Source organism: Micrasema longulum, unplaced genomic scaffold (genome assembly GCF_059751315.1).
Source record: "Micrasema longulum isolate JH-2025_06_02 unplaced genomic scaffold, ASM5975131v1 h1tg001157l, whole genome shotgun sequence".
Taxonomy (NCBI): Eukaryota; Metazoa; Arthropoda; class Insecta; order Trichoptera; family Brachycentridae; genus Micrasema; species Micrasema longulum.
Window position 1 is genome coordinate 16,218 of NW_028278344.1, and position 25,172 is coordinate 41,389.

Sequence of the window (25,172 nt, forward strand, 5' to 3'; positions counted from 1 at the left end):
ACAAGGAATGTGGTATTCTTGGTCAGTAGAGCGTCTATAAGTGACATTATTTATTTATTCGATCTTTATTTATTTTGACATAAACGGCATAAATTGCCTTTAACACATACAGCCTGTAAATGGGAGGGTGAATCATCGGTGGACATACATGGGGGTTAAATCGATAGGCATTGAGGTCCTCCATCGCTTTGCCACTGATGATCCACCCTCTCAGTTACAGGCTGTATACATTGAACAAAACTATTATCAGATTGTCGTTTAAGCGTTCAAGCTATAACTGATCCTTGGTCGGTAAATCCATTCATTGTAGATATTCAGAGTAAAATTAAAAATCTAAAAATCAGAGGGATGATTATTCAAATATGCTGGATAAGACGGCATGGTATCGTAGGAAATGAGAGAGCAGATAAACGAGCAAGAACCGCAATTTGTAAAAGAACGGAACCTTTTTTCCCAGAATAAAACAAAATGTGCAGCAGCGTTGAGAGGATCGAACACACCGGACACCGCATTTGACGACATAAGTCTCCTTGGTGGTGCTCACATACAAGGAAAATTTGCTCCCGAAGGAGCTCTCCGAAATCTAATAGCCTTAGCATCTTTGTGCTGAAAGAAGGTAATTCAGAAGTACATAATATTTACTTCATTGGATTGAGAAAAGAAGGAAGTGAATTCTTCACTGACCGGGATTAAATTTATTGGACATGATCAATTCGCCAAAATGATAACAAAACTTTTTAAAAGCCTTGAAATTTTTTTTGGAAGCCACCAGATCTGTATATCCGACAGTACCTATAACAGGGTCACGAATAGTAGCGAGAAGCTCCATTCGGTAATCATAGAGAAGGGGAAAGGGACAAGACCACAGGATATGTTCAGAAGATTGATTAGGATATCCGCAGCAGCACGAAGGGGAGTCAACAATATTAAAAACAAATCATTTTTGATTAAATTTACCATGACCTGATAAAACTGCGTAGTCCAGTGATCGGGGATAACTCAAGAAGATTCTAAGCGCTGACGAATTGAAGGAAAAAAAAGAAAGGTAATCCTCCCTGAAGGGGAAGATTCCCATCGCGATTGCCAAGCATTAAGAAGAGCATTTAAAGTCATTTTTTAAATATTCGATTGAGACATTCCTTCAGTTGAAAGTAGATGGACGTCACCAATAACAGAGGAACGCCTACTTTTTAGGTGGGAATTTTCAGATCGTCTCTGAACCTCCAGATCCAAAGGAAACAAGCCCGTTAGAACCGGGAGTGCATCCGTCGAGCATGTCCTATATGCTTCTTCTACAGGTAAAATCACTAAACCCAACGCTGGCTGATGCAGCAAGCTTCCGTCGTCATCACCTAAGTACTTTCGAAATGACACAAAATTTTACCGGATACGGAGCTATGAGAAGTTACCTGTATAGGTTTAAATTAAGGAATGATGACTATTGTCCGTGCGATGATATTTCTTCACAGAATTTCAAACATCTGTTATTTCAGTGCTTATTTTCCAGTTTCCAACGACAAAATCTTGAATCAGAATGCAGGAAAGATGGAATATCTAAAACAGATATTCACATTTTCACTAAAATCGCTTATCACGCGCCATTGTTCTAAGACTTCCAACCATGGTGATTGGACTCATGAAGGTAATAAACCAAAATCAGTGATCGAACATACCATCTCCATGACAAACAAAAATATTTTTTTCAAAGTACCTTAGCCTAGTACCTGACACGTGAGGCTACTAAATACAGGGGTCCAAATATATATTTTTCTTTAATTAAAAAAAAAACATTAGTTTCCTGAACCGCTATATGACAGACCTCAATAAAAGTAACACGTGGATAATTAACTTGTAAAACAGTAAAATAATGGATTTTTTATGCACTATTTATATATTCTTATCCGAGAAATGTTATTTAAACTCAATATTCACTGAACTGGCACGCCTCAAAACGAAAATATAATGATTTTATTTACTGACTAATATTTATGTGTAGCCATACTTTTGTCCGTGTCTGGACAGATAAAGAGTTGTAATAACAATAATAATATTTGGCTGATGTGTATTAGTCCATTTTTGTTAAAAATCACCTAGAGCCTTATGCTGGTCTTTCCAGCATAAAGCTACTACGAATACCGAGAAAACTAAGTGAAATGGATTTTTTTTAATTCATTGTTTTTTTCAAAATCACTATGAATATTGTGGAGAAATGTTTTCAATCTAATTTTAAAAATGGAATTGTTAAAAGATGTGCGCCAAGATTCGTGACGATGTTCTATTTAAATTTAAACAGTCACAAAAAAGTTAAAAATTAAATCGAAACGTAACGTACTAAGGGCGTGGCCAATGCAATTAACCGTTTTTGTAGGAATTTAAAATTATAAATTTAAAAAAAAAAATTATGCTACAAATGAGATTTTTTTTATTTTTTATTCGACAGCATTTTATCGGTCGGTTCATAGATGGCCTTGTGTTTCGTTCATAGTCTCAGGTTCGATTCCTGACATGGTTGATATAAAATATTTTTTAAAAAGGGTGTTTTCATACTAGAGTATTTCATCGACCCTTTTTACTTTTTTTTTTTTTTAAAGTGATATTTCTCATATTACAACAGAGATGAAGAACATTTAAGAGAAGGTAATATAGAAGTCCAGGTATCTACAGGGCTTATGACCTGTCAATGGCTGGTTTAAGTGGCCACTTTACACACTGTAACATTCACCATTCTGCCTATATTCGAACATCTATATTCCTTCAACTGTAGATGCCTGGACTTCTATATTACCTTCTCTTAAATGTTCTTCATCTCTGTTGTAATATGTTAATATAAACAGCTCCCCAGGGAGTTGAATCCAGTCCTTGTCTACAAAAATTTGGACAAACTCAAAATATTGTTGATATTTCTCTATAACTACTCCTTTACAAACCTCAATATTATAATTATGATAGCAAATACGTTTTTCTATTTATATATTTTTTTAAATAAAAGACAACTTTTTATAATGCAATCCCCTGACAGTACAAATTTGTACCACATTTTTTGCTGTCTGAAAATTTAAAAAAAAAAACGAAAAATATGCGTAATCGTTTTAAAACTATAAATAACGTAATTAAAAAGAAAATATCTATAACTAATGTTCAGGGAACAAATGATAATACTTGTATATCAAGTGCATTCGATTACAAACACAAATGTGAAAAATAATCCTACCGTCTTCGAAGGCGTCTTCAATGTCATCATCGTCATCGTCATCATCGTCATCATCATCGTCGTCATCGTCGTCGTCATCAGCGCTGACCGCCTGCGGGGGCTTGGCCGCGGCCTGGCGGGCCTGCTCCACCCCCACCACGGCTCGGGCCGCCGGGGCCTCGTCCTTGTGGCCCACCGGGGAGCCCTGCGCCATGGCCAGCATCAGCAGACCCACGCCCAGGAATGTTAACGTCACCTTCATGATGCTCTGGAAGAAGGAGATAATCATCAGGCGTCATTTTGTCTGAGTCATATTTAAAAACATTATTTTATATTATTAAAGAAAAAAAATTCCTGTATATTTTTAGCAAAAAAAGAAAATCAATTTCTATGGATCGGATTAAAATATATGTATTTTGCGTATACTTATAACATCATTAAATAAGTTCGTAAAATGACATATAGTTTGCGCCATTATCGACAAATTCTTAAATTTTTTAGGAAGTACCAACCTAATTCAAATAATACGTGTGTAATTTTTATAACAATCTTGCGTGTTGATAAAGCATTGTTTTTCAATGCGAAAAAATACCATTCAAGCAAAGCAATGGCTTTATAAGTGTTATTTGGACTCCGCTCCATCAAGACATATGGTAGAAAGGCGAGTTGCTGATTTTGAACGCGGCCGTACATACAACAATAATGCTGAACGCTCTGTAGCTCAATCACAAATGACTATCGTCGTGCTAATAAGCGACGTGATAAAAATTTCTCACCATGGTTGTTTATCGTATTCGCGATCACAATAGAACATCCGTGATCACCTAATAATTAATGTCAAAATATTTACGTTTCGCGACGTATAATCCTGCTGCGCAATCACATTTTTGAATTTCACCGATGTAAATATGGAAATTATTCCAAAACTGCTATTTTTGTGTTTTTTATTTATTATTTATCATAACATATTACAACAGAGATGAAGAACATTTAAGATAAGGTTATTTAGAAGTCTAGGCATCTACAGGGCTTATGACCTGTCAATGGCTGGTTTAAGTGGCCACTTTACACACTGTGTAACATTCACCATTCTGCTCATATTTGAACATCTATATTCCTTCATTTCTTTCATATGTTGATGTTTGTGAAGTTAAAGAAAAAGAAAAGTTAACCTTCTCTTAAATGTTCTTCATCTCTGTTGTAATAAGTTAATATAAACAGCACCCCAGGGAGTTGAATCCAGTCCTTGTCTACAAAAATTTGGACAGACTCAAAATATTGTTATTATTTATCACGCTACTTTTTGCATTTAGCCGGCGCGGCGGTCGGCGAGCCAAACGTCATGAAAAGCAGTCGCTATGGTAATTGTTATTTAATTTTCACTTTTTTGTATTAGCTACTCCTTACTATTTTGCAAATGAAATATATTATTTTATTTTTTATAGCAAACGCTGATTTTTCGCCAGTGAACTGTATTTATTTACGAGGACAACAAAAAACAAACCGACACGAGCGTTGACTTAGAGACTACACACGCGTTGACTTATGACTGCGATAACTTAAGCATGTTCGTTATTGTTCATTGCGATCGCTCAAATGCTTAGCATGTTTTTAAGCACGTCGATAGTTATTTGTGATTGACCTACTGGTTGCCCAAATTCGGAAGTAATTACAGAAAACATAAAAAAGGTCGCAAAATAGTTTTGGCCGATCGTAAATTGAAGTTGGTGAGATAGACGACACCTTAAAGATACCAGAAGGCAGTGTATTCACTATTTCGCATCAATTTTTGTCCTTGTCAGCGGTATATATTTTTTACTAAACGGTATGTTACAATGGATGAAACATGGATTCATTACTTAGTATGGTAAAGGAGTTTCAGAGTCAAATCGGCAATTAGCTGCGTGGCCAACAACCGGCCGCCCAAAGCGATTACAATCTAAAATGTTTTATTTAATTAGTCATCTCACCCACTTATGGAGTGGCGTGTTTACTTATTATATGAGAGATTATTATGTTTAAAATCACTAAGAATAAAATATGTAGGAATGTCGTTCTATATGTGTATTAATTTCTCCTATACCATCTGTGTCTAGTATTCGAGATTTAGGTATTATACTTGACACGAAACTTTCTTTTACAATTTATATTGAACATGTTATCAATGAATCCTTAAAACTCCTTGGATTTATTAACCGAAGCACAACTGACTTCAAAAATATCAATACACTAAAAACTCTCTTTTGTCCCCTAGTTCACCCGCACCTAGAGTATTCCTCTGTTATCTGGTTTCCATATTATGATGTTCACATAAAAAGTATTGAATCAGTTTGACATCGATTTTTGAGAAAGATAGGCTGGAGGTAAGGCTTATCAATATACGTATAATGAGCTAGAAACTTTCTTCAATATATCTTCTCTTCAAGCCATAGAAATAAATCCGACCTTCATGTCCAATTTGAAATTCTCAACTCACTCTTTGAAGCGCCTGAACTACTGAGCTCAATAAAATTAAACATCAGAAACTAAAAACCTCAGCCAAAACTGACTTTTTCATACCGATAACCATAGAACTAACTATGGTTTTCATTCCCTATGCCCAGAATTCTCAGGTCTGCCAACAAACATACCAGTCTAGATTTCTTTGATAACAAGTTGTCTTCTTTCAAACGATCGCTGAATCCAATTCAATTATAAACACCTTTCTCCCGCTTCCACTCCCACCAAGTCTACTATGTACCTTTATGTCTGTATAAATATTGTTGTTCTATGTATAAATATGTCCTTAAAATTGCTCATTGGGCGTATATATAAATAAATAAATGACAGAAATGCCATGCATAAATAAAATATATAAGGGATGTGTCAGACCCATCTTGACATATGCTATAGAAGCACAAACGGACGCCACAAGATCAAAGAATCTGCTAAGATCATCAGAGATGAGGGTCAGATATGATTGCCGAAAACACTTTGCGAGATTGATTCGGAAGCTCGATCTAATGCTTCAGGTACCGTCCAGAGACAGTGAAATATTTCAGTACTAAGCCACCTTTAAAATAAGCATTTCAAGTCGACCGTGCCAGGAATCGATCCCGGGACCTCAGCTATGGTAGACGAATGCATTAACCACCTCACTATGATGCCGACTAATCACCACTTGATTTTTTTCATCACAAGTCAACCAGAAAGTAGCTGACGATTCGAAAACACTCGCTCATATATCCTTATCCGTCAACAATATAAAAGAAAGATAAAAAATAAGCAAAACAATAAAAAGTACTCAAATTAAATTGAGAAACACCTTAAAATAATAAAATAGATACAACGAATACCATCAAATTGTATTTTTCAAAATTATTTTTTATCTTTGTTGAAAGATAAATCTCCCAATCCAAGCACAGATCCATAAAGCACAAGAGTGTTCAATGTTCTGGATGAAAATTTTACGTTCTCTAAAACGAAAGCCATTTTCAGAAAGAGTGTACAAGTCTGGATTTTGTCTAAGGGAAGAGACCATTGTAGGAGACTGCTGCGAGATATTGCATAGATTTATGTACTATTAAGCGTGTCGTCCAGATGTTTATTGAAATATATTTATGTTTTTGTAATAATATTTAATTTGTATTTTTGCTATTGTTTAATTATGTACATAATTCCACTTTCCATCATGTTGTATCCCAACTCAACACAGGCCCTTTGGCCTCTAGAGTTTGGGAGACGTTTTCACATATTTTTTGTAATTTATATGTATTTGTATGAATAAGTGAAAACAAAAAAATATAAAAAAATAAGTATCGGGTTTTCAGATAGGGGGCGAGCGCTCAAACATTCTCAGGTTTAATCAGTGGTCCCCCTGAGGATGCGGCTTCTTTATGATATAAAGCCTAACATTCACATGGAATGTGTACAGATTCCTCCTCTGTACCTACTGCAGAACCTTTGTTTCAGAAAGGTTCATTCTAGAAAGGTGTTTATTCAATCTGCAGTGCCCTGGGCGGGCTCTCTTGATAACCCTCACTTGATTTCGGCTGAGCTTCATCAGGTCGAAAGCAAAGCTTTTGCGAGTGTCCCTATATTAGGTCATTAGCGTAGAGCTGACAAGGTCCTTTTTGCCAGAGCATTATGCTCTGCTTCCGGGACCAGGTGCCAGTCAGGGAAGAATGAATTATCGGAGTGCTGAACTACATTTTTTTCACTTTGAAGGTTGGTGAATTACCACTCGTTTTTTTTTCAGGATTTCTACCCAAAGGTAGTGGTCGAATCAGAAACACTCTTCCAGAATATTTAGTTGCGGTAGACGCACTCAAAAAAAAAAAAAAACACATTTAAGATATTATGTTTATTTGCCAATGAAATTAACAAAGCATTTTAAATTCTGGAAAACGAAATCCAATGGAAACAAATTTGCTTTGTTTTTTAGTGGGTGACGCGTTAGCCTGCCATGCTTGAGGTCTCGGGTCCGATTTCTGGTAGGGTGGACGTAAAATATTCGTTTTAAAGGTGGATCCACACGCAGCCGATTTGAGCACCAATATTCTGCCCTGCGCATCACTAGGGAAATTACGACGATAAATTAAGTGCATTTTAATACGTCTTGAGGAAACATCACATTTTTTTGGAATTTTTAATTAATACGGTTCCATGAAATACTTTGGAGAAAAAAAAATACCACTTAATAGTAGCATAAAAAATATTTTAAAATTCATAATTTTGAATTCCCGTTAAAACGTTCCATTGCATTGGCCACGCCCCCAATACGTCACGAATCAGGTAAATTTAAAACTTTATTTCCAACTGATTAAATTTAAATAGAGCATGGTCACGAATCTAGACGTCACAATTATCAAGGCAAAACATGTCGCGGTTTCGTTAGAACATATTTTTTAGCAATTTCTTTTTAAAAAATCTATATGAAAAAATTTATATACAACATCCATATTGATTTTGAAAATACAATTAATATTTCTAAATCCATTTTGTATATTTTTTTCGTTTTACGTGGTATGTAATATTTCCCTATTATTCATTTATGCACTTTCTCGTATCTGAAAAAAAAATAGTTCTTCTATTCTTATACATTTACGTCCATATTTCTTAAAATCTTATATTTGTAAATTAAATGAACTGAAACCGTTATTGATATAGACGAAATTCTAATTAATTATTTAATCTACTAAGGAATGCCTGCTCATTGGCTCAATGTTTGGATATTTCTTATATTTGGCTACCGTGTTTTATTTATTAGAAAACATATAAAAAAAAAAATAGTAATAAAAATGACTTTATAATACATTATAGATGTTCTGCTTATCCTATCTTGCTATTTCAGCCTTATGTCATATTCCCTACACTTGCGGCCAAAGGTTAATGGTATGTTGCATTGCTTGAAAATGAAAGCAGTTATTTGTTTTTGTATTTTTTTAGTTTGTTTAGAAAAAATATAAGTCTTAATATAATATTATAACGAAATACAATTTTTCATATAAATTTAATCCATATATTTATATTAATGTTTCCCGTTACGTAAAAGAAAAAAACAATTCTTGTGTACATAAAGAGGAGTGATTCTTACAATAATGTGTTTATTTTATTTTTGATTAGTGAATATTTTCAAAATGAATTTCAAAAAAGTGTACAGTGTTTTCAATGAATGCTACATAAAAAAGAATTATGCTTATAATTTTTGACTTCTTTCTTAAATATGTTGTATTCCTGACTGCACTATTTATTTTCTTTGTTCATTAAATTAAAGAAAAATATTCCCCTGTAAGTAAAATTATGATATAATTATTTTTTATGTGGGTAATTTATATATCTCAAATTCCGCGAAAATCACCTGTTTAAAAAAAAATATGTATCGTTTTATCACCGCTATGATGTTATAAAGTTTTGTATTTCTGAAACTAATCCGCGTGTGACGTGTCAAGTTATCGTCCGCTTTTTCTCAGCCAGTTCTGCCGTTGATTTAACCGGAAATCTTTTATAACTCTCTTATCATTGGTCGATTTATAGAAACTAGTAACGTCGTTCAAAGTAGTTCATTTTTATTCAAAATTTTTTTTTACATTTTTAAGAAACTTTGCCATAAAGTTTAATGCTCTAATTTTTACAGCGCTTAAATAAAAAGAATGCATCCAATTTCCCGTAGGGCTGAAGTTCCTCATTACGATTTAACACAATTGTTCTAGATCGTGTACTTATGTTTCATGACTTAGAAACACTACTATGTATGTTGTCCTTATGGATTTGAAGTAAACAATTATTTTAATAAAACACTTTTTTGCTATTATTATTCAGTATATTCACGTTTTATTTTATTTAACTAATATTCCACTAATTTTAATGTACTTATTTTTTTACAGTGATTTTTCACAGTGATTAATAATATTCTTATCATTGTTTTGGGGTGAAAATAATTTAACCACAATATTAAAGTTTTATTAAATATTACTTGTAAGTTGACCAGTTAACAAAGAAATGCATTATTTCATCACAGTACCGACATTTATTTCGCATGATCAATAAAACCTTTAGGAAATATTCAGTTCAGAAAACTCCAAAAGTTTGTTCAAAAAGAGATATTAGATATTTTTACTTTAGTCTTTTCTTAACTAATATAATGATATTTATTTAAGCTCACGAGAATATTTATTATGAACGTTTTATTTATTTAATTTAAATATAAATCAATTAACACCACAGAAAAAAGGCTAAAATGACCAATGCGCCAAATTGAAGATTTAAATACTGAAAAAGGGAATATTTTTTTATTCAAATAAACTTCTGAACAATGTAGGTAAGAAAGGTTTTATGTAAAGCTATAGGGGTATGAAGGACAGATACAAACAAATGGATTCTTATTTAAAGTTAAACGACAATTCAATGAAATAAGTCTGAATTTTTGTGATATTCAATTAATTTAATTTTAAAAAATATATATATATTATTTAATCTAATATAAAGTTACAACATGTTAACAAAAAGAAATACATAACAAAGCAAAGTACAAAAACAAAAAAACGAAACGAAATACTACACCAAAAAAGAAGCAACCTCTGTGCTTGCAATATTAATAATTATATTATTATTATTATTGTGATTACAATATTAATAATTAAAGTACAAAATACCCATATATTTCAAAAAATAAATTAAGGTATATAATTTTTTTTTTTGTAAATGAGTGCATATACATATACATATAAATAAATGTATAAAACTCCTTGATTTTATAAACGTCGTAAAATATGTGTTTTGACGTAAACGCCGAAATTTTAGTTCGATATTCGTATCTTGATGTATTGCTGCGAGACATGGTGCCTATCCAAAAGAGATAAACGGAGACTAGAGGCTTTTGAGATGTGGTCCTATAGAAGACTACTAGGAATTTCCTGGAGAGACCACATTACAAATGAGTAGGTTCTTCAAAGAATCGAAGGTAGAAGGCACCTGCTCAGGACCTTGTCCGAAAGGCGAGCGAGATGGATCGGCCGTGTAATACGTCAAGAAGGCCTCCTGCATGTCATATTATAGGGGATGACCAAGGGGATAAATTCTAGGGGACGGAGGACATATTAGAGGACGTGCGCTGCTCATCATATGCTGACGTTCAAAGAGCCGCACAAGACAGGGAGGAATGGAGGAGAAGAATGAATGTAATTGCTGCCAGCCAATCCCAGGATTGAGACCGGAGAAGAAGATTCGTTGGCGTTAGTTCATACGACGCAGATTAAAATTTTAAAATAAGTGGTACATTTATATAACCTAAATTAAGTGGTACAATTTCTGGCGCATTAGACTTTTTACCAATCAAATCGGACAATCTCGACCGCTAAATAACGGACTGAAAATGCACAATGACCTGCCATGCAGACTGCAGTTAAAAACTTAGGACTAATAATAGACAGACAATTGACATAGGAAATTCATATCAACAGTTTGATTAGCAAACTGGCGACATTATCGAGTCTCTTTTATTAAATCAAAAATTTTGTTCAAAAAACTGAAAAATGTCTAATGTATGTAGCCTTTGTAAAAACTAAAATATGTTGTATGCAACTACTGTGGGGAACAGGAAATCAAAATGACATAAACAGACTACAAAGACAGCAAATTAAAATAATAAATTTAATATATGACCTCGCCTATCTAACAGAAACTAAAGAACTGGTGGAACTGGAACTTGGCGGCCTCCGTGGTGTAGTGGTCAAGACGCTTGACTCACGCACGGAAGGTTCCGGGTTCGATTCTCGGTGAGAACACAAAAATTAAAATGTGACTTTTCTCAAGCCTGGTTGTTCTGTAATGTAATTCACCACTGTAATTGGGCCTTCTGGCCTGTTGTGGTGCAAAAAAAATGAAATGAAAAAAAATGAAAAAAACTCTTTAAACAAACTAAGCAATTAAATATAACCTTCTAAAACGAGACAAGGACAGTCGAGACTAATAAACGAGGGACTGAAATTGTACAGTAAATCATCAGGAAAAACAAATCAAAAAACTTTTTAAAAGATGTAAAAAATATTATTGAATTTGAACACATTTTGAAAACTTCCTGAAATCGAATTAAATGTTTTTTTTAAAAATATAAACCTTAACGCGTTTCTCTTTAAACATTAAATAAAATTAAAAAAAACGTTGTCAGTATATTAATTTTCACACGTTTAGTCACTTGTAATATATTTTGTATTCAAAAGTATACTTTCATAATGAACATTTGTGAATAATAAAACATGTTTTTTTTGTGAATATTTATTACACAAAAACAAAGAAACTTATAATCAATTTAGCAAAAAAGATGAAACAGAAAAAATCTTTTTTGCGAATCTGCTTACATACTTCAAGCTACGTCTGTTTCAATACAATGAAATAAAAAGTGAACAATAAACGTGCAAGTGGATCAGTGGAATGAGTGTCACAAATAGATGGAATGATGTAGGACTTCGAGTAACTGTAAAGTGGATTTGTATAAACAAAGAAGGTATTGCATACCTGAAGGTTGGTCACTTGTAACGGTACGAATTGCAAATTCCACCATGTCAAATTGATTAACATAATAAAGGATACAACAGCCATAATATCACTCAATAAGTTGTGATTTGAACAAAAAAATTGCATTAGTCATAAAATGCATACAAACACAAACAAACAAACAAACAAACAAACAAACAAACAAACAAACAAACAAACAAACAAACAAACAAACAAACAAACAAACAAACAAACAAACAAACAAACAAACCATCACGCCGTTTCCCCGTAGGGATAGGCAGAGAGGATAGAACGCCATTACACTCTATTTTGGCATTCAGACCTCGCTTCCTCTATATTCATACATCTTGACATGCACGCACGCCGATTATTCCTACGTTTGACATGTCCATCTTCAAGTATTTGATGGACTTGATCGTGCCATATCTTTCTCGGCCTTCCTCGTTTTCTGCATCCATCAACATTCGCATCGTAGATCCTTTTAGCCGTTTTTTCGCTGTTTATTCGCTCTACATGTCCAAACCAACGCAGCACCCCTTTCTTGATTCTGTCGATAATGCAAGTCTCAGCCTTACACAGTTTACGGATCTCGACATTTGTGCAGCTATCATACATTGTTTTACAACACATTCGCCTGAGGGATCGTATTTCGACAGCATTCAACCTACTTTCATCATCATTTTTACAATTCCACACTTCGCTTCCATACATTAGAGTTGTCACTAGAACTCAATGGAGTTTACAATGGTAAACTGCTAGTTTAGCCTCCTGCGATAAACATTTGTTTGCCAAATTAGATTTCAGTGCACAGTTTACCCTGTTCCCGGCACTCACCCTCATTTTTATCCCTAGTAAACATACTTCCCAGGTACACAAATTCTTCTACCTGATTCAGAATATCTCCGTTCACACTGATCTCACATTTAGTTATATTTTCTAGGCTTCGTTATAGGGTATTAAGTGATTTTACTAAGGTTTCAACAATAAGGAAATTCAGCCCTACGGGAAATTGGACACAAAAAAATATACTCTTGCGCGCGGTAAAAATTAGAGCATTTAACCATACGCCAAAGTTTCTTGACAATGTACGAAAAAATAATAATAACGCACTACTTTGGCCTCGTGGTGCAACGGTCAGCGCATTTGCCTACCATGCGAGAGGTCTCGGGTTCGATTCCCGACATGGTTGATATGAAATATTTATTTGAAAAGGGTGTTTTTTCACTAGAATATTTCATAGTCTTTGTACTGGCACCTGAAGCGTAAGACTGATCATCTTACCTTCATGTAACAAAAATGATCAAGATACGCTGTAATTGTTGAACCTTGTTGAACATTAGATGTGGAAAGGGAATGATGATAATGACTTTCAAGGACGTCACTGGTTCATATGAACCAACAAATGATATGAGAGATGTGCAGGATATCCGGTTTGCTTTCCGTAAACGCACCAATCGGAAGAACTGACAGAAAAGAACCTCTGACGTCACACACGGAATTGTTTCAGAAATACAAAACTACGCTCAAAAAAAATTGGCTTAGATTAATAATCTATTAACAAATATTTTTTTTTTAAAAAGACACTGAACTTCCTCATTAAAACACTATTGCTCACTTGTTTGTATTCTTCTATTAGGTGTTAACATAAGTTGTGTCTGTTTTTATTCAAATTTAAAAATGAGTATTAGATGTGTCAAAATGCCAAAGGTTACACGTCATTCGAAAGATAATTTTCTTCTAAACAAGGTGTTTTTTTTACTTTTACGTTAAATCTATAGTATTATTTTATTTGATTACAAGCCTTCAAAATGGAATGTCAAATAGACCAAAGTCAGCGTTTTTTATTCATCCTTTTATTCGCGTTCAATTGAGGGAATAAAGGAGAAAACAAAAAAAGAGAATAGATTAATAAATCGATATTAAAACCTCCTGAATCTGCTCAAAAATCAAAAATTAAAATAGTTTTTAAAAAGCCCTTCAGGTACTCTAGAGTCCAGTTACTATGAAAGTACTAAGGAGAATCGCTGGGAAAACCCTAAGAGGCAGAATCCGGAATCAAGAAGTTACACGGACTTGCGATACCCAAGGCATAATAGATAGATTATAGAGATATTACATCAAGAGAATGTACAGCTTCAGAATCCTCCATCCGATGGCCCACAAAATCCCAGCTGTTCGCCATCTGTTCGGAAGACCACCAAGGAAAGAGAAGGACAGCTTGAACTCAAAGTCTCGGGAGTCAGCTTCTAGCTGATAGCAGATCAACCGATCTTAATCAAGAAGAAGAAGCTTTCAGAAATAATTTTCACTCTGATTTTTCATGAAAAGGTCTTGGTAGAAGTCCTTGAGAGTCACGCTTTGTAATTTACGCATTTTATTTTGTTTCATTTTTGTCAGTATTTTATTAGACAGCGTTCGAGAGATATTCTCTAAAGACTTTTTACCAAATTTGTGTACATATATTAAATTAATATAAAGGCTTTTTTTGCTAAGAAGAGTAAAATAAACATATGTAGCCACCGAATATGCACACACTCAGATCAAGTTTACGATATGTCAATGACCGAATACTTTGCAAACTTACATGGGGAACGAAGGCAGTTGATTTTATTTGGAAAATCAAACCCTTGCATATCAAAACTAAGTATTAATTGAAATATTATGTTACGTATTTAAATATTATGTTGATTTTAAATTTAAACCAATACAAATAAACGCCTTTGAAAATACATTTATTAGAAGCGCTTGATATCAATTTTAAAATTAACACGTCTTCGTGGATACTCTAATTAAAAAAAATAATTTACCAATTGCTAAATTAATATTAACATGTTTTTAAATTATTCGTATATTTATTGTTGTTCGGATGGCGATATGAAATTAATGTTTAGCCAATTAAATTTATTAATAACTTTTTTTAAATGTATGTGTCACTTTAGTTTTTATAATTTAATAACAGGGGTTCTGAGAAAGCCTTTATTTATAAAATTCGAATGAAAAAAAGATTTTGAAAAAAATATTGTAGGGGTTTTTTTTACAAAATTTGTATTGAGTTATGATTAGTATTTAAGTATATTTCGTATAAAAAATAATTATATCTATTTCTGCAGATTTGTGTTTCGGTCTGTTGGATAAAAACGAACTGAAGCGACGTTGTGGTGTATAGAAAAAACAAAGTTATTTTATTTTAATATATTTAGTGTTCCACAAAGTTAGTGCTACAAACGTTAAAAATGTGATATTATAGTAAGTTATGTGTATATTTTTTAAAAATCCACATGTATGCTTCTATTTTCTATTATCACCTCAACACATGACTTTTGATCTCAAGGAGGTTTGGATACGTTAATAATTGATGTAATATAACATACGTCCTTTTCCAATAAATAAACAAAGAAATAAAAGAAAAATAAATAATAATAACAAATCGGGTTGTGGTCCCGTGGCCAGTATTGCGGACTCACGGATCAGAGGTCCAAGGTTCGAATCCTACTCTACCCCAACTTGATTTCCATTTTCACTATTAAAAATTTCCATTTTCTAATAGTGAAAATGGTCATCAGAAATTGAAATATTTGGGTAAATTATAAGAACGCTAATATTTCTTTGAAAATAAAAATAAACATTGTTAGAAAAAAATACAGTTATTACAATCCATAATAAATTATTACAACTTAGTAATGAGGAGAGTACCTCTTTGTTTAAAAAATGCACCTTCTCCGGCTACCGTCAAAAAACGGCTGAATCATTACTTTACATTCTTTGAACAACCTTCCTTTATATTATTGTTTTAAATAATATATTTTTATTCCTACTCTTTCCTTGGTTTTTCTTTTATCTTTCCTTACAAACTCATTATCTGATTCACATTCCTGATCCTTTAATATGTACAACATATTGTACTTTTATTTAAATTAATATGTGCAAGCCTTATCTTTCCGTTAAAAAGGTACTGTTACATTGAATTAATTCGATTTTTTTATTTATGTATTTGATCTTTTGTATCTTTTGATATATATAGTTTTTGAGTGCGAATTTTTACCAACTCTTCTTTTGATCAGCTTTTTTTTTGAAAAATATATCGAGAATTAAAATTTATAGATAAATAAGCCCACTGAAGTACTTATTATTTGTATTTAAAGATTATCATAAATAAATTAACAAGAATAGCCTAAAAATTAAAAAAAGCTTAAATACGTCAAATTTCATTTTGATTTGTCCTAAAAATTACTGACATACATGGATATATTTTAAGTTTCTTGCTATAACGATTTAAATACTCTGAAACCACAATAATTATCAGTATCTCAGACGAATTAAAACAGTGAAAATAAAGTAGTATTTATTTCAAATTTACTTTTTATTGTTCAATAATAAAATAATTATTTAATAAAACACCACCAATTTGTGTAGTAAATATTACCAAGCATATTACTTTATTATTTGTTTGCAGTTTTTTTTAAGAAATTATAAAAAGAAAGATAAGGGTGAACTATTAAAATCAAACAACAAACTTTACAGAACGCAATTCCATTGTCTATTTTTTTTTCCCACTAAAAGAAAAAACTGTCTTTCTTATATTTCAGAACCTAAACACTTGTGTATGATTGCTGATATAAATGTTTAAAAATGTTTTTTTTAAGTTTATTTTTTTATTGATTAAAGGTTCTTCACATTTTTTTTAAATCACTGAATTTTCTTCGTAGACGTTTCTTAAACTTTTTTATTAATTTTGGCACATTTAAATAATTTGAACACTGGACACACTTACCTTCTCGTCTAATCCAAAACAAACAATAAATTAATTCACTAATCACTTGAACACAATACAATGATTGATCCCTCCGCGGTGTTAACCAAAACTAGGCCCAACTCGCGGACTTGCTGAGACCTGGACACTCTCTTGTTGTTAACAGCGACCTGGGACCCTCTGCGGGGCCTTATATACAATTACGTCACTCTGGCCACGTGATTGCATCTCCGAGGGGAGGGATGGCGGAGGAAAGAGGACGGAGCGCCACTGTCTCTCCTCTTTGGAAAGAGTGCCGCTGGGGTGACCACGAATAGAAAGAAAGACGTGGGATGATGGATATCTTTAAAATATTCAAATTAAATTATTTTTACGATTTATGTAATTGTTATAGTTTTGTCAGCATTTTAAACCAATTGAAAACAAATGTGTTTGAAAATGAGAATTAATTAATTACTTGCATAATAAAAAATAAAAATTTACTTTAAAAAATTTAGGGATCGGTACCTACATATTTTATTACAAAACATTAAAGTGACGAGAATATAATGTAAAGGTCATATAAGGTGACTTTTTTAAACACACAGTTTACCCTGAAGATGCCCCCTGTAATGGTAGCCGAAATGTCGGAACGAATCCAACATACGCGAGATCACCCGAAAAATATACATTTTGATGACATCATCATCATCATCATTCCATGTCCGCTCCCTAGATGGAGTATATGATGTCCACAAAAATCCTCCATGCAACTCTGTCGGCTGCCAGCTCCTGTGCGTCCTTCCAAGACGGATTTGCGTCCCGTAGTTCTGACATGAACTGCCGACGAACAGTCAGCAGTGGACGTCCAGGACGTCGAGAACCTGATGCCTTGTAAAGTAGGCAAGCATGGTTAAGGCTCTCAGGAGTCATCCGCAGTACATGGCTAAGCCAACCGTATCGCCTCCGCTTGATGACAGTTGTCACCGGAGATTGCTGCGTCCGTTCTCTTATTACTTCATTCCGCACAAAGTCAAACTACTGCACACCCAAGATTCTTCTGAGACACCTATTCTTTTTTTCTTTTTTTAATAAAGGAATTAACACAGTAACAAAAGTCTACGAGGTATGCAAGAAAAGCGATTTGCTTATGAATGTTGATAAATCGAAAGTGATGGTTTTTGAAAGGGATGAAAATATAACTAAATGTGAGATCAGCGTAAACGGAGATATTCTGAATCAGGTAGAAGAATTTGTGTACCTGGGAAGTATGTTTACTAGGGACGGAAAGGCCGATAAAGTTATTGAAAGGAGGGTGAGTGCCGGGAACAGGGTGAACGGTGCAGTAAAATCATCTTTGGCAAACAAATGTTTATCGCAGGAGGCTAAACTAGCAGTTCACAACGGAGTTCTAGTTCCAACTCGTATGGGAGCGAAGTATAGAATTGGAAAAATAATGATGAAAGTAGGTTGAATGCTGTCGAAATGCGATTCCTCAGGCGAATGTGTGGTAAAACGATGTATGATAGGTGCACAAATGTCGAGATCCGTGAAGTGTGTAAGGCTGAGACATGCATTATTGACAGAATCAAGAAAGGGGTGCTGCGTTGGTTTGGACATGTAGAGCGAATGGACAGCGAAAGAACGACTAAAAGGATCTATGATGCAAATGTTGATGGATGCAGAAAACGAGGAAGACCGAGAAAGACATGGCACGATCAAGTCCATCAAATACTTGAAGATGGACATGTCAAAAGTAGGAATAATCGGCGTGCGTGCATAAGAAGATGTATGAATGTAGAGGAAGCGAGGTCTGTATGCCAAGATAGAGTGTTATGGCGTTCTATCCTCTCTGCCTACCCCTACGGGGAAACGGCGTGATGGTTTGTTGTTGTTGTTGTTGTTAATAAAGGAATTGCATATTTTTGCCTTGCTTATCATGTACAAGGCTTATATTAACTGCAGAAGGTATGTTCCTTATAATTTTTTGACTCTAGTTTGAGGATCTGGTGGTGGAAACTCATACAAGAGAAGCCGGACGTAAGCAGCTGTAAGTCACTCTCCAAGTACAAGAGTTAGTCTCTTTTTTGGAGAGTTACAGTGATTACATTTACTAGATGTATAAAAAAAGATTTGTTTTGAATGTGTAAAAACATGTACCTTTTACGAAATTTATTGAAAAAAAATTTCTAAAAAAATAAATAATAATTTGAAAAATGTAACAAATCTATTTCTTTTGCGTGTCAAACGATTGAGCTAAATGCGTAATTCTAACATAAAAAAAGCTAAAACTGTCATAAAACTACAGTGTAACACTATTGTAAAAGGATTGTTTTGACAAATAGCGACATATAAAGTTCAAAGATTAATCAATAAGTGATTTTTTTTAAACCCTTAACAGTTCCAAACTTTTTGGAAGTTTTAATTAACCTACCATTAATTGATGAAATCTATAAAAAATATTTCGTTCTGCAAATGACTGTTTTTTGTACTTTAACATATTATAGTATTATTCTTTACTCTTTAAACGCTGTTTCTTTTATTTATAATATTGTATCTAGTTTGAACATAACATGTATACTCGTATAGGTACATTTTTTGTAACGTCGTGTTAATTTTTTATTTTCAGTACAGTTTTTCAATTGCGTTATTTTTGTAAATGAAACTTAGGCGTGGGCATATATGTGAATAGAAATAATTAATCGATAGAAGAAAATTTGTACATAATTGAAGGAATTAAAAATGGATCTCATGGTCACATTATACTATCTCTGAATGATCCGGTATTCAACAAGGTATGTTTGTATTCCCACGTTGAGTAACACACTAAAACTTGATGATTTTGTTTTTTTTTTCATCTTCTTTTTCTGCTTTCTCTAGGACTGCGTCCTGTTATTGCTTGGAGTCTGTTCCCGGGATGCGGACGTCCAACTGTCCCGCCATCTTTTTGGTGGTCTTCCGGGGATCTGCTGCCAACTGGTATTGGACCTGCTACTATATTCACTACTCTTTCTGAATCTGCTCTTTCGTAACGTCTTCTTGATCCTCCCTATTGCACAACATCTTCATAGAAATCGCTGCTGCAGGATATTTCAACACCCAAGTACTGAAAGTGCATTACTTGCTCTATTATTTTTTTGTTCATTGCATGTTTGCATCGTACTGGCTGTCTTGAGGCTACCGTGCTCTTTGTTTTATTTATCGAGATTTTGATATTACATCGTTGAGAGGATGTGTGGAATTTGTACAATAATCTTTGGAGATCATCTTCATCTGCTATTAAAACAGCACCATCTGCGTAGCATATTTTAACTATCTTTTTGTATCCCATGGTAAATCCCGACTCTATTGATTTGAAATCCTCGATTACCTAACCCATAATGATATTGAATAAGAAAGGGTTCAAGCTGCCCCCCTGCCTAGTGCCCACTGCAGCTCTGATTTCTTTTGATATTTCATTTCCTATTTTTATGCGCATTTTAATGTTTCTTTTTAAACTAATAATTACTTTAATAATGGGTAGTGGTACCATACCACTAGAACGTCTTTTTCTGTTAAGATATTTATAACATTCTCAAAGAGTACTCTGCCTTAGTTAGGTTAACGAAACACATGTTAGCCAGTTTACTATATTCGATGGATTTTTCTTTTATTTGTCTTACCACGAATATTGCTTCCGTGGTATAGCAATTTATTTTGAATCCTTGTTGTGTATCTCTGTTTTCAATGATTTTTTCCAATTTAACTCTTATGATACTTCATCCATCTATCGACATACGCATCGTAAATCTTTTACGCCGTTCTTTCGCTGTCCATTTGCTCTATGTGTTCAAAGCAAAGTAGACCTCCTTTCTTATTTTTATCGATAATGCCTATCTCAGCCTTACATAATGTATGGATCTCGACATTTGTGCACCTATCGCGCGTAGTTTGACTACTCAGAGATTTTAGCATTTCGGCAGCACTAAGCCTACTTTCATCCTTGTTATTCCAATATTATACATCGCTTCCATGCATAAGGGTCGGCACCAGGACTCCATTTCGAATGTCTAATTTTGTATTTTATTTATTATCATACATATAAAAAACATATGCTTCCTTTAAAGTTCCATCGTGTTTGGAGAAGCTAGTCAATGCTCAAATTATAATCTTACAAAAAGACAATAAAAAAAATAAACTCACCATGCCTAAAATATGGATACATTGCATTAGTAAATATTTTTCATTGCTTGAAGATGCTTTTGAAACGCTTGAAATGCACTAATTATATTCATCTTTTATTTTACAAATCATCATGAGCCTGGGGTTCAAAAGAGTTGTAGAAGAGAAACTGCAATGAGTGGAAATAATAGTAGTGAGCAATGTGTGGTATAGTCGGCACCAGAACTCCACTGTAAACTGCTCATTTTGTCTACTGATTATTGAAGATAGCTCTGTTTACTTCTCATTGTAATCAGGACTCTGGGTCTGTATTCTAATGGGATGTAAAAACTTATCTTCAATTGTATCTACAAAGTAAAATTAACTTTACTGTATAAAAACGTAATATAATTACATCTTTTATTCTAATCATGTTCAATTACGGGTTACCGACGAAGATACTTTAAAATTTATACCAATATGCACATTTTCGTACATTAATATCGATGTTAGTTTATGCGTTTCGATATGTACCGATAACGATAGCGTTCATATTCGCGGCCCTTCAGGAGTGTTTTCTAAATAAAATAATATAAAAATCTTAAAAACGAAAATCGAGCTCAGATGTATTTCGTGGTATAGTGAATGGCACAATTGCCTTTTGATTCCTAGCATAGTAAGCGAGAAATATTGGTCTCAAAAGCAAATTTTATCAATCAAAAGTTTTAAGTTACAAAAATGTATGCAACGTAGGCAACATTAAATACTTTGGGAGTTAAAAAGTTGATGCTTCTGACTACTTGATTCTTCAATTTAAATAATATAAATACACTTTTACGCAAGTGATATCAACGCGTTTGTAGGTTAGTAATTTTCACAAAAGATTGATTAAAACCAGTACATAATTAAAAACCCGTATTCATAGCAACAATCTCACTATCGGACCGAACGGTAATTTCTCCTCTCTTCTTCGGATTAATTCCCATCTGAATTATCTTCTCCGACGAGCGCAATCATCGTATGGGATTTTTTATGAACAGTAGATCGTTTAATTTTGACATGATTACGCCGTTTTGAATTTACTGTACTTATCTCAAATTTGCCCAAATTTACCCACAAGAAAACAATAATGCTTGAGAGTAATGAAAAATTCTCACTTTCTTAAAATTAAGTGTACGGATTACAACAGAGATGAAGAACATTTTAGAGAAGGTAATATAGAAGTCTAGGCATCTACACGGCTTACGACCTGTCATTGGCTGGTTTGGGTGGCCACTTTACACACTGTGTAACATTCACCATTCTGCCCATATTTAAACATCTATATTCCTTTAATTCTTTCATCTGTTGATGTTTGTGAAGTTAAAGAGCTGAAACCGTTCTTTATTTATATTTAAATCAAGATTGAAATGTCACTACCTAAATATTTGAGTTTTGCCTTTCTCTTTCTTCTTTCCTTCCCATCTCCTTTCCTCTCTTTAAAGAATAGTGTTAAACTATTTTTTTAGATAATTTTTGTTTTTGATTTTGTATAAAACTATAAGATTCCTAAGAATATGTCCATGTACTTGTAATTTTTTAAAACTGAACGGTTTGGGTAGGTAGGGAGAAATTTCCCTATAGCAATATGCCCGCCCTTATTAATATATATATATAGATATATATATATATCTTTTTATATGTAATTCTTTTGTTAGTGTGATGTTGCTGAACTCCTCTGTGGTTTTACCGATTTACGTGTGGTTTTCATAGAAATGTATATCTTTGCGCTGCGCGTGTTCGTAGATATTAAAATCATCAATTTAATATACAAAAAAAAGTTAGGAGCAGAAATGTTTCATTCATCGATCTAGCAGGGTTGCATCCGAGGAGAATGCATGTACAAAAAAATGGAAGGATGTTGTTTTTTTGTCTATAAAAAAAGTTTGTTTTTGAATGTTTACAAACAGCATTCGTTTTTAGTGGATCTCAAACAGATTCTTTCCTTAAATTCCTTAAAATATCTACCCATTTTTTTTTTATACTGGATTTTTAACGACACAGAGTGGCCATTTCAATGTACGCTTTTTCTTTTTTTTTTGACATTGTATTTAATAATGTATAGAAAGTTATAATTTTGGTTCATTTGTAAATATTTATTTTTTTGTTGCAATGGCTGCTGTTTTCTTTTAATAAATAAATAAAATAAATAAATATTAACTGACATTAACTGTATTTTAAAAAATCGTATTTCTACATACGTGCATCCTTTGGTGTATAAAAGAGATTTGACATTTAAAAAAGAATTCTGTATTTGAAAATTAATTATTATATTTTTTGGAATTCAACCATAAACAAGTACCTAGGTACCTACTTTCCAATTAAAAGTCTTTTTCCAAGCTATTAGCAGCAAACCAACGCTTGGGCTGGACAACGTCTGTCGGGTCCGCTAGTATATATATAAATATATATATTTATATTTTATATTTGGGGGTTACTCGTATATTTATAAAGTTTGTATTCGAAGTACTAGCTTTGTGAATTTCCATGTTTACTCGTATTAAGTTTATGTTAAATCCCTAAAATTTTGTCTCCAAAATTTGCGAGCAATAATTTATTACTAACCTAACCCTTAGATTAATAACCTAATAGAGGCGCCCATACGGAGAAAAACCATTCGATGATTATTGACCATGAAGTTAGCTACAGATTACTGAAATATAACAGGCCGTATAAACTTGGGTTAAGAATTGCGAGCCCAAACCGAAACTGTCCATTACACGCTTGTTGTTAAACCAAAAACCAAACTCAAACCGAACCAAAAATTTCAAACGATTTTGTTCTATGCAATACAGCTTAAGGGCTGCTCTAGAGAATTATTACTCTAAGGTCTAACCTTACCTAACCTAACCTAACCCTAGTAAGACAATCAGTGTTACTCTATATTAATGCAATTAATAGGGGAAGGGTGTACAAAATGACATAGGCGGGTAAAATGACACAGTAATCATATCTCAGAAACCAAACTCTTGGTTATGTTTGAACCTGCACAAGAATGAGCACTGGTACGACACATAAATACTTACCAATATTTAGGACGCTTATGGCGACCGCCCGAGAAGGACGTGTTGCGGGTTACTTTGTGAAATAAAACAATATTTTTGTTGCGCGGACAACGATGGTATTATTATTATTTTATTTGTATTATTCTACAACATAAACTGAAAGGATATGTTGTGTCATTGTTAATCTTCATGTAAAACTATAATTGTGTTAAAATTTACTAATTGCAATGTGATATTTTTTAATGTTTTTAAAAACTCACGCAGTGGGGCAAAACGACATATGTACCGGTAGGGTAAAATGACATACTATGTCATTTTTCCCCACTTGATACTTTTATTTCTTTAGGAGAATAATAATGCTTCGCAATTATGTGCGTAAAACATGACATTTGAATACAACTCCAAATATATCAGAGGCTAAAACGAAAGGTTCCAAAAAACATATCCCGAAAAAGTGTAAACAAGGTATATGTAAAAAATTGATTATTGATTCAGACACTGAAGACCTTCTACTTACAGACGATGAAGATGACTGCTCATGTATTTATTGTAATGAGTTATATACGAGATCAAAGCCAGGTGAAACATGGTTAAAATGCATAAAGTGTGGAAACTGGGTTCATGCAAAATGTGCTGGTTTAAATAAAAAAAACAAGATTTTTGTTTGTGAAGTGTGCATTAATTATTTTAATTCTTTAATATTCATAAAAAAACTTATCAATTCTGTTTTTAAAAAGTGTTGAATAATCATCCCATCTAAGTTTATATCGTTTGTCATTTTGTACACCCGGTGGGGCAAAACGGTGTTTTGCAGTATGTTTTTATTTATGTATTTTTATTTGATAGATTTGTATTTTTTCCTACAACAACAGTGCTTAGATGTTAAAAAATAGTGTACATTTTGAACCAAAGAGGTTTTTTACTAAATATGTTACCAATGATTTTTTTTTTCATTTTACAAAAAATCTATGTCATTTTGTACACCCTTCCCCCTACATGTTATGTAAATAAAATAAATGTTATGGGTTCGTTTATGGTAAGATAGCAAAAAACTAATTTGTTTTTATTTTTTAAT

At 33.2% G+C, this 25,172-nt stretch overlaps 1 protein-coding gene across 1 annotated transcript in view; it reads right to left on the reverse strand.

The window, feature by feature from the left end:
* LOC148276729 (uncharacterized) overlaps window positions 1-17,146 on the reverse strand; it is a 33,068-nt gene extending 15,922 nt beyond the window's left edge. The window contains exons 1-2 of the mRNA XM_088233855.1: window positions 16,956-17,146; window positions 3,212-3,458 (exon numbers count right to left, since the gene is read on the reverse strand). Coding sequence (XP_088089981.1) covers window positions 3,212-3,452 — 241 coding nt within the window. The 5' untranslated portion in view covers window positions 3,453-3,458; window positions 16,956-17,146. The remainder of the gene's footprint in view (window positions 1-3,211; window positions 3,459-16,955) is intronic.
* Between the last annotated feature and the right edge of the window lie 8,026 nt (window positions 17,147-25,172).